Below are 11,066 nucleotides of genomic sequence, written 5' to 3'. Positions count from 1 at the left end.
GTTGTTGCTTTTTTATAGTTGTAAATTGGTTGATTTGTGGGAGAGAGTGATGTTGGGGACTGTCTGTTCCGCCATCTTGACTGGAATCCCCTAGAGATTTATTTTAGTACATGAGTTTAGTATGAGTTATTCATTTCACAGAAAAGGTAGGAAAGTATAATTTAGGGCAGGCAGGTTCTAGAGTCACGTGCCAGATCTCATCTTTGGGGAGGGCAGGGGGTGAGTTCTGAGTTTACCTACTGAGGATACTGCCCTTCAGGACTCTGGCTTCAAGAGGGGTCTCTAGCCAGACTGCTTCCCTCCCTCAGGCCTCATTTTACTGCCCCTTTCTCACATTTGCAATCAGGATCAGGTTTGTTATGAATGTCAGGAAGCTTAAGCTTCAAGGTCCCTTACTTGTCTGGCCCTCTTCCAGGGTCTAGAGAGAATCCCATCAGTGTGTTGACAGGCATAAGTGTTTTGAAAATTTTGCATAGATGATGTGTTTTAAACACAATTTTAAGACTGCTGACTCTTTCTACTCCAACTTTTCCTTTTTCTGATGCTTTCTCTTATAACAGATGCTATTGGAGTAGCCATGGGGATTTTTCAGGACTGGCTAAAGGGAAGTTAAGTTGGAAATCTATGTAGTTTGTGTATAGTGAGATGTGTGAATGAGGTTTGCAGTTAATTTATGTTTAGTTTAGTTAGGCGTAGTTAACTAGCTGTCCTAGTGTGCAGATGGCTTCAAGGATTTCTCCTACTTCCCACTATGCTGATTTGCCCAGAACACAGATACAAAGACTGCCTCCCTGCCTCAGGCCTCATTTTATTGCTTTTTTTCTCACATTTGCCATCAGAATCAAGTTTGTTATGAATGTGAGGAAGCTTAAGCTTCAAGGGCCCTTACTAGTCTGGGCCCATTCCAGGATCTAGAGGGAGTCCGGTCAATGTGTTGATAGGCACAGAGGTCATGTCCCAGTATGGATGTGTCCTCTGGAACTTCTTACCAGAGGTATGGGGTAGTGGAAATGAAACAACATCTGAAATGTACGACACCTAGTCTGTGGAAATTCTTTCCAGTCATCAGATGTGCAAAGTCCTAAGGAGGATTTAGTTCTCTTGGATACTTTGTCAAAACAGAAGTTCTCTCCTGTCAGGAATATCCTTACTGATGAAGTATGTACACTCATAAATGTGCCATGTACTATCCCCCTAGATCATTTTAACTGCAATTTGTAGAGATGTTTTGGAAAGTGTCAGTGTTTTTGCTGTATATGAAAGGTATCTTCTCTGTTATCCCTAAATTATTTCCTAGCATGTTCAGCCATGGCCCTGGCGGAGGGCATGGGAGACCTTGGCACTGAGAGAAGCCAAGAGGATGCAGAAGCTGGGTCTGATACTGGGGAACAACACAAAGCTTAGGAGGAGGAGGGAAGTCACAAAACAGGAGATGGGAAGAATACAGAGGATGAGGATCACAGCTCTAGGTTGTTTTGAAAAGGTCTACAGGTCAGAGGTTTTCAAATTAGGGTCCCAAAAACCCTTAGTTCCCCCTTCAGAATTGCAGTGTCTCTCTCATATATGGAATGTTTGTTTTTTTCCTAATTTCCAGATACAAGAAAGTGAATGAAATAAAAACCTAATAGAATGTGAAACACAAGTGATAAAATGGCCACCGAACCTGAGAAAAATTATTCTCACATTAAGAAGCAAATTATAAACAAAAAAATTTCAGGTCATAACAAAAGCAGTAATTTGCTAACAGCAAGAGATAAGTTTCAAACAGAATTAGGCAATAGGTTCCTAGACTATTATTCATATAAAGTGAATCATATGAACAAATTGGAAAAATGAAATTTTTGCTGATTTTATATAATATACTGACATCAACAAAGATAGCATAATATTCAAGGGGATCTCAACCCTTGGCTTGGTGTTGTCAGCACCACACTCAGCCAGTGAGTGAGCTGGCCGTCCCTATATAGGGGTCCGAACCCATGGCTTTGGTGTTATCAGCACCACACTCTCCCCAGTGAGCCACTGGCCGGCCCTTGAATGTGGTTTTAACATTCACATATAAAAGACACTTGATAGAGGTTTTCGTAAATTTAAACGATTATTCTAAAAATGCCAATGACAATACCAATTACACACTGTGAAGCCAAAACATTTTTTAAAAGTCATAGTAAATAAATATTGATCAGTTATGCTAGAAGACAGACTGAATCAACCCTCTGTTCTCGTACAAAATATTTTAGCATTGTGGACATATGAAGAAACACTCAGAGCATGCACCCAAAATATGAAGGTAAAAACATGCCAAGGATGCATATCTAAGATTAATTAATAAAAATATTAATTTTTCTAGTTTTGTGATTTTTTTTCAGTTTAGCTAAATTTATATTTTTGTGTGTGATTTTTCTCATTCTAAATAAAAATTCACTTTGTTCCTAATTCTTTTTTTTTTAAAAGATGCCCGGTAAGGGGATCTTAACCCTTGACTTGGTGTTGCCAGCACCGCACTCTCCCAAGTGAGCCAGTCGGCCATCCGTATATGGGATCCGAACCCAGGGCCTTGGTGTTATCAGCACCACACTCTACCGAGTGAGCCACAGGCCAGCCCATGTTCCTAATTCTATATTCAAATTTTGTGCTTTCCTTTAAGAGGACACCCAAATTTTATAAATTCTAGGCCTCATCAAAGCTGGATCTGCACCTATTCAGGACCCACTGAAACCTAGGCTCCAGGCTGTGAACGGTCAGCATCTACCCCAGTGTATACTTCAGCTCTAGCATTTGTTCTAGAGTGACACTTTCTTCACTTTAAGAATAGCTCAGCCAAAAATTTAAAAAAAAAAAAAAAATCTTTCAAATCCAGCATGTTAGGGATACTTTTCCAGAAGGAATCTTTCTAAATATCTAGTTTTCTATATTCCATAAATCCCCATTTATTTTTAAAAATGAATATAAAATTGCTTTGTCATTTCCCCACCCTCCAAAGACACTGTTGGGATATTTAGTGTGCCATTATAGCACACTTTAAATAAAAAATTTGTCTTTAAGAATTGATGGCTTTATTATACCCATTCTGTCTAGGAACATGATCTAGCTCTTCATTTATTTGTGTGTGTGTGTTTAATGTTGATCAGTTTAATGTTGTAGTTACCACCTCTCCCCTACCTCAATCCCCACACACACTTACCAGTTACACAGGGCCCACACATTCCTTGTTAAGGTAATTCCTAGATGTTTCATAGCTTTCGTTGCCATGAGTGGGAATTTTTAATTGTTTTTAACAAAAGTGTTAGTATCTATTCATTGATGATTTGTAGAAAGTTGATTTTTGTATGTAATATTTGTATTACGTATGTATATATATGTGTGTATTTTATAATTAGCCACCTTACTGAGTTCTACTGGGTTTTCTAGGTAAGCAGTCCTATCATCTGACAATAATTTCTTTTATGTCTACCTTTCTAATAATTATACTTCTTATTTTATCTCTTACACTGGCTACAACTCTCAGACCAGTGTTATTAGTACTGATAAAAAAAAATATTGTCTTATTATTGGCATTAATGTGAATGCCCCTAGTATTTCATTAATAAATAAGGTATTAACTGTTGTTGATTGGAGGATTTTTTGTTTTGGTTTTTTTGTTTGTGTGTTTTTTAATGCTAGAGAACTGACTCTCTTTTCCTAGTTTTCTAAGCATTTTCCTAAAAATAGTGCTGAAACTTGTTGAAAGATGATTCAGTTGTGAGTCTTCATCCTAATGGGGCCACAGCTCTGGGCCTGTGGGATGTAAACATGGCCTCAGGAGGATCATGTAAGCTGCCTCATGCTCTAAGTAGCAGGAGGATTGAAATTCAGTCCATGTGTTATCAAGGAAACTCTACAATCTACCTCAAATGGGTATGTTGTAGTAGAATTTTGTTCATCTAGATTCCATGAGTGGCATTGTTTTTTAAAAAATAGTTCCTTTTTTTGTGAGGCTCTGTTATATTCAGAACCCCAGGCTCTCCCACTAACAGGAACATGCTGTTTTCCTGCTTCCCAGTGACACCAATGCCCCCTTTGCCCAGTGGAGCACAGAGCGTGTGTGTGCGTGGCTGGAGGACTTTGGCCTGGCTCAGTACGTGATCTTTGCCAGGCAGTGGGTGTCTTCTGGCCACACGTTACTGACAGCTACCCCTCAGGACATGGAGAAGGTAAGGATGTGCCTGGGGTAAGGAGGCTCCCATATCTTGACAAACAAATGCACGGGGAGTTTAGGGTCCCCCACTCCTCCACACACACAGGAGAATGGATGGAAGGAGGCCAAGTTTCCTTCCGTAGCTGCAGGTTGACTTCTCCAAGCACTATGCAGAAATCCGCTGCTACTCTGTCAGGGCATCTGCACCCAGACAGGGCATCCCCTGAGGGCCAAATTGCCTGCCAAAATTTCACATCTGGTCTCCATCTTTAATTTCAGGAGCTAGGAATTAAGCATCCTCTTCACAGGAAGAAGCTGGTTTTAGCAGTGAAAGCCATCAACACCAAGCAGGAGGAGAAGTCTGCTCTGTTAGACCACATCTGGGTGACACGTAAGGACAGGCAATATATACATTAAGTATGTTTCCGGCAGTTCCTAAGAGTGGAAAGAATCTCCCCATTGAATCTGTGCTGCAAGGACAGCTGTCTCCTTGTGAAAGACAGATGGACTACCAAACCATTTGGCAAATAAACCTGGAAGCTCAAAATGATAATTTGTTGGGCCGAGCCCGTGGCGCACTTGGGAGAGTGTGGCCCTGGGAGCGCAGCAGCGCTCCCGCCATGGGTTCGGATCCTATATAGGGATGACCGGTGCGCTCACAGTGCTCACTGGCTGAGTGCGGTGCGGCCAGTCTCAAAAAGGACCAAAAAAAAAAAAAGATAATTTGTTGCATTTCTTATTTTTTGGCATCCACATTCTCCTATTCTCATGAATCCTGACACATCTGTTTTTTTCTGTATTTGTAGGGTGGCTGGATGATATTGGCTTACCCCAATACAAAGACCAGTTTCATGAATCCAGAGTTGATGGACGAATGCTGCAATACCTGACTGTGGTGAAGATTTTTCCTTTAAATATTTCAGTTCTTCCTGTGAACACTCAGCTCACATGTACCCATGGTGGTTTTTTAAACTTGACTCCACCTCCTCCCTCATGTTCTTAAGGCCTTAAAATAGTACTGTCTGTCACATAAGAGGTCCCATGTAGCAGAGTCCAAACCATAATGGTAAGAGAAACTGTTGGTGTATCCATGTGCACCCTCCTGAGATGTGGTAGACTTATCTATGTTTGCTCTGGGAAGGGACCTCAGGGGTCTTTTGTTGCTTTGGGAACTGATTAATCAACCAAGACTTTCCTCTTCCAGAATGATCTACTCTTCTTAAAAGTCACCAGCCAACTACATCATCTCAGTATCAAGTGCGCCATTCATGTGCTGCATGTCAACAAGTTCAACCCCCACTGCCTGCATCGGCGGCCAGCTGATGAGGTGAGGGCAGGACAGTGCCTCTCCGGCTCGCCCTGAGCCAGGACACCTGAAACCCTGGGTGTGGGAAGACAAGGATGACATCATCACAAAATGGCTGCACTTCAGGTCACGGTGCTTGGGACTCTTTAACTTTATTAGTGCTTCATGGTGCTCCAGATACCCCGATTGCCTGTACTTTGTGTCCCACGGCAGCCCCCAGACCTCTGAGCTCCCACCCTCCCTTGGGGAGGAGACACACTGTGGGCCAGAGGGCAGTGTCAACAAGTCTTTCAAAGGCATCATAAGGATTAAAGGAGATGAGGAGAGGGTGTGAAGGAGAGGGGAAGGGAAAGACAAAATGGAAAGGTGGGTGTCAACACTGACAGAGGAGAGGAGAAGAGCCAGAGGAGGAGGCGGGAAGAGGGGCCCATAAGGTACCGGACATTGCAGAATGGGTTTCCCTACTTGTAGATTCAACATTAACCGATTTGCAAGACCAGGTATACAGGGGATCCATGAACAGATCTTGCTAGAGAAGAAATCATGTGGGTAAATAACAAAACCCCAAGTCCTGGTGAAGTACCTGATTGTGTTCCCTGAATCTCGGAGTTCTTGGTGGGCCCCAAAGCTGAAGAGTTGTCAGTCACATCCTATGTCCTCTGTTCCTGAGAACTGAGTCTAACCCTGTTGTAAGATTAACTCAGGGGTTAAAAATTCTTACTGCTGCCTTCAGTCTCCTACTTTCTCCCCATTCAACAAATATGTTTTGAATGCCTTCTATACATCAGACATAGTGCTGGGCATTTTGAAGACCAGGATGCCACGTGTGGGCACTTAGGTGTAAGTATCTTAATGTGTGCTCCCCTAAAAAGTTTGGCCACACCAGGGAGACCTTTTGTCTATAAAACACTTGACTCCTAATATCTTTAATGATCTGTTGAATCACTGAATAAATAACTATATGCCTTCACTTATTTGTCCTGAAGTTAATCAGAAAATTAGGGAGTTAACGGGATTCTGGATCCAGATATCTCAGTGTGGAAAATCCTGTAAAACTTAGAGCTCTATTTTTTGGAAACTTGGAAGGCTCTCAGGCAGATGGTCTGGCTAGTCTGGGTCTCCCGGCTTGAGGGTCTTCTCTCCTGATGAGGCACCTGGGGTGATTCACAGGGGCTGAGTCTGCCGAGGACCATGGTGGGGCCTATTAAGCCTAACTTATTCTCTCTCCTCCCTCTCACAGAGTAACCTTTCTCCTTCAGAAGTTGTGCAGTGGTCCAACCACAGGGTGATGGAGTGGTTGCGATCTGTGGACCTGGCGGAGTACGCACCCAACCTTCGAGGGAGTGGCGTCCATGGAGGTCTCATTGTGAGTGGCTCCTTGGACTAGCCCACCTGGCTTGGTGCAAATTGGGGTATTCAGAAACTGATTTCTTAAGGGCCAGACATAAATTCTAGTGAGAAAATAGAAAGTTCAGCCAAAACCCTTGCATAATGTGAAGTTTCAAAGTATTTTGATAATTTGTGTTTGAGAATTAACATACGTTATGGAAACAAGATGGCTCTGGTAGGGTACCCCTAGTAACAGACCCAGAGGATTCCAGGACACTGGGGTTACATGAGGACCAACCCTTAACAAGGCAACTCCACCTGTTCCTAGAAGGACATGGGGGCTAGGGATGGGAGGGGGAGGATGTCAAAATGTAACTTCCTGCTTGCCGTGATGTGGTCCTAATCTCCATTCAGATCTGTCAAGTGGCAAAAACAAAAGGCAAATGAGGAAAGGGTGGCTTGGACGTTGTCCAGAGGATGCTCTGGGAAGCAGCCTTAGTGGAGAGGTCCCAGTTCTCTGCTGGTCTGTGAAAATGAAGTGGCCAGTCAACAAATGTGCTAGTGTCTGCTCAGAGCCAGGCCTTGTGCCAGGAACAGAAAGGGGGGTGGGACAGAGCAAGTGGGTGAGCCTCAGCCCCTGCTCTGGAGGCACCCCAGGCCCATTGGGCCAATTTCTCAGCATCACCCACCTGCAGCCATCTGTGGTCACCCCTGGCTAGGTTTGTCTGTGGTTCCTTCTTAGATCCTGGAGCCACGCTTCACTGGGGACACCCTGGCTATGCTTCTCAATATCCCACCACAAAAGACGCTCCTCAGACGCCACCTGACCACCAAATTCAATGCCCTGATTGGTCCTGAGGCTGAACAGGAAAAGCGAGAGAAAATGGCCTCACCGGCTTACACACCACTGACCACCACAGCCAAAGTCCGGGTGAGTTGCCAGACCCTCTCTGCGTGGGCCACAGGGGCCTGCCCTCTGACCCTCATGTTGCACAGCCTCTGGCTCAATGCCTGGAGCCAAAACAGCATGTGCAGCCTGATGAGGAGGCTCTTGCAGCCTCTGCTACGGTCCTGTTTTCTCTTGGTCTTCCTTAGGCCAGTTCTCTGCCAGTCTGAGTCTAAGAGTTCAGGTTCCTTTACCCAGAAACTATGTACAGGAAGCACCAAGTCTCAGGTGGCTAGGAGCTTGCCCTTCACCCCAGTGCTGCCGAGACTCATCTTGCCAAGCAGACGGGTTTCAAGTCTGAGTTCCTTTCAGTCAAGCCCATCTATGGGGTCTTGGTCAAAGCTGTCCTACCGGCACAGGGAGTGCTCCTGTTGGCAGCCGGTCCCATTTGTCTCTGTGAGGTGGCCAGCTTGCAGCTGTCCAGAGCACCAGCCCCACTTGCTGGGAATCCCACAAAGCCTGTTAGACTTGCCTGAGCCGCACTGTCCTCAGACCACATCCTTCCCAGACTGCCAGCACACAAACAATCTCCGGAGGCCAGGCTGGCCCTGTCCCCAGAAGCATGTTGATGCCTCAGGTCCAGCTGCAACTCACACGGACCTCCTTCCCTGAGGGAGCAGGATCCTAAGTGTGTCTGGGGGAGTCAGGCAGAAACAGTATTGGGTGAAGCTAGGGCAAGAAGGGAGGCCAACCTAGGCTGTCCAGTGTGGCTTTTGAGGGTGCTGAGTGGAGAGGGGAAGGACATGCTCCCCTGTGTGGTGCCAGCAGCTGTGGGGAGGCACATCCTCTGTGCTCAGCCTTGAGTACAGGCTGCGGCATTCTGTAGGAACTCACAGTCCAGCTGGGGAAATAAGAAAGTCACCAGTGGGGCAGCGGGCATGCATCTCAGGCACAGCCTCGAAGGAACAGCTCTTCTTGTTAAGATTATTTCTGTTGGCTTTTCCCCAGCATAGATATTGCTCACAGAAGCTCTGTTTTGTTCAGAGAGTTTTTCTAGAAGTAGTTTACCTTATTTCTTTCCTCACAGGACTCTTCTTAAATATGTTGTCAGTTGTATCTGCACACTGTCTTGATAATCTCCTTCTCATAATCTTGTATTTGCTGTGTTTTAGCCAAGAAAACTAGGATTTTCACATTTTGGAAACATAAGAAAAAAGAAGTTTGATGAGTCGACGGACTACATTTGCCCAATGGAGCCCAGTGATGGTGTTGATGACAGTCAGAGGGTCTACGGTGGCTACCGGGGCCTCAGCCCCCTTGGTGCCCCTGAACTGGATGGGCTGGACCAGGTGGGACAGATTAGCTGATGCCCTTGTCACCTGCCCCCTCTGTGCACCATGAGAGCTCACAGTAATACCGTGTGTGTCACCTTATAACTGCACCTCACCCTCTGCACATGTGCATGACTCGCAGAGAACATTCCAGCAATTGTGTACCCCTGGGCCAGTCTCTCTTGGAGCCCTGAGGATGGATTTGGAGTTGCATCTCTGCTAAAGCACCAGGCTTTGGGGACTGTTGCCAAAGGTGGACTCAGGAGGAAAGACGCTTTTACAGTTTTAGTAATTCTTAATGTCCATCTTCAGCACCAGTGGACTCTCGTGAACTTGGACACAGGTCCAGAGACCGGGACAATCCCGAGGGGCTCAGCTGTCAGGAACCTCCCATGTGCTTCAGTGGAGGGAACAGCTCAAGTGCCTTAGGCCTGTGGGCCACAGTGTTGGCTGAGATCAAAGGGATGAGCAGCAGGGATTTTTGCCACAGTGACAGTGTAATTATGTTGTGCCTCACGACAGAGGTGGCTGCTTCTTTCTGGTAAATAAATAAAATATTTATGTAGAAAGCAAACAGTTCAACATATCTTTATGCTTGTTGGGGAAAGAAAGCTGGGAGTAGCTGGAGATGGTGTCCTACAGATTGCACAGTGTGAGAGCCAGTGGCACTGAGCCCAGCCCTTGGCCGGGTGCACACTCAGGATTCACCAGCGGGGATGGAACAAGGAGGACCCCCCCACCCCACCCCGTACCCTTCAGAGGAGGTCTGTGGGCCTGCTGCCTCCGGCTCTGCCCCACTGTGAAGCAGAGGGGAGCTTCGTGTCTCATGCACGTTCTGGCTATGTGTCACATCTGTTGTGCAGACCCCAAGGTTGGTTTCCGTTTCAGCAGCACAAGCCACCTAGTGAAGGGGGTGGTGGGGAAACAAGAAGGGTGGTCTTGCTGGAAGGACCCTGTTCTTTCCTGGATTTTGCCATCTCTGTTACTGACCTAGCTGGGCTCGTAACCATTGTGGGGGTTGGCCTGCCGTGCTGGCAGCTGGAACAGATCTGTCCTCTTGATTTACAGGCTGAGTGACTGATAATGGGTCCTCCAGATGGGTCTTGTCTGGCCAGGGACTGAGGGAGAGACATGTCTCGCCAGTCTGGGCTCCTGCTCAGTGCACCCCAGGGCAACTATTGGCTCTACTGCATCCCCGGGCCTCATCTACAGAAGAATAACAGCAGAGTCATAACTGTCTGCTGGCCGGGCAGGGCCTCATGACCCCATTGTGGCTCTCTGATTCTGTCCCAGATGGAGGTGATGTTAAGATTTGCTTCTTAAACTACCAGCAGCCTCAGGCACAGCCTGTTTCCTCAGGCCACTGCCTCCCCTAAAGCCCAGCTGGTGAGAGATGTGGGCGCAAGCTCTCCAGCTGGCAGCACCGGTGTTTGATCCTGGTGCCCAGGGTCCCTGAATGGCAGCAGCTCGTTCAGGCTGATACCTGGCTTTTGCGATTGTACAGCCAGCCAGGGCAGACTTTGTCTCTTATTTCTTATGTCCTGTTGAGAGAATCTCTGCATGTGCCTGTTTTCAAACCCTGCATGGAATTGTTTTGCCACTAATTGTCTTGTGTAACCTCAAGCAAGTCCTGTTCCCTTTGTGGGCCTCAGTTATCCCACCAGTAAAACACTTGATGCTTTACTAATCTATAGCATCTAAGTAGGTTTAGGGGAAAAGGAGCACTACCTGGGGAGGAAGGTATGGGAGGGAGGCTCCTGGGTAGTGAGGAGGCTCCATCAGCAGCTTCCTGGGGATGCCCATCTATTCCAGGGTATTAGTGGCTGTGGTTCTGTTGATGCCTGAGAATTGTCAGTTCACTTGGCATCCTGAAGGCCTTCATCTATGCTGCTGTCTTCTCCTAAAGAGAGCTGGAACACTGAACACGTGCAGAGGGCTGCTTCTGACAGGCCCTGCCTCTGTGTACCCTGAATGCTGGTGTCTGCAGTGTGGGACCCTGGGTGCTTTCCCCAGGACAGACGCAGCATGTGTTCCACC

At 46.4% G+C, this 11,066-nt stretch overlaps 1 protein-coding gene across 1 annotated transcript in view; it reads left to right on the top strand.

The window, feature by feature from the left end:
* The window catches only part of PPFIBP2 (PTPRF interacting protein, binding protein 2 (liprin beta 2)), a 146,238-nt gene extending 136,635 nt beyond the window's left edge, over positions 1 to 9,603 (top strand). The window contains exons 18-24 of the mRNA XM_008572467.1: positions 4,043 to 4,193; positions 4,457 to 4,568; positions 4,984 to 5,072; positions 5,382 to 5,504; positions 6,724 to 6,849; positions 7,555 to 7,743; positions 8,871 to 9,603. Coding sequence (XP_008570689.1) covers positions 4,043 to 4,193; positions 4,457 to 4,568; positions 4,984 to 5,072; positions 5,382 to 5,504; positions 6,724 to 6,849; positions 7,555 to 7,743; positions 8,871 to 9,065 — 985 coding nt within the window. The 3' untranslated portion in view covers positions 9,066 to 9,603. The remainder of the gene's footprint in view (positions 1 to 4,042; positions 4,194 to 4,456; positions 4,569 to 4,983; positions 5,073 to 5,381; positions 5,505 to 6,723; positions 6,850 to 7,554; positions 7,744 to 8,870) is intronic.
* The last annotated feature ends 1,463 nt before the right edge of the window (positions 9,604 to 11,066 follow it).

Source organism: Galeopterus variegatus, unplaced genomic scaffold (assembly GCF_000696425.1).
Source record: "Galeopterus variegatus unplaced genomic scaffold, G_variegatus-3.0.2 Scaffold788, whole genome shotgun sequence".
Taxonomy (NCBI): domain Eukaryota; kingdom Metazoa; phylum Chordata; class Mammalia; order Dermoptera; family Cynocephalidae; genus Galeopterus; species Galeopterus variegatus.
Note: the sequence above shows the minus strand (reverse complement) of the source record. Positions and strands in the feature narration are given on the sequence as shown.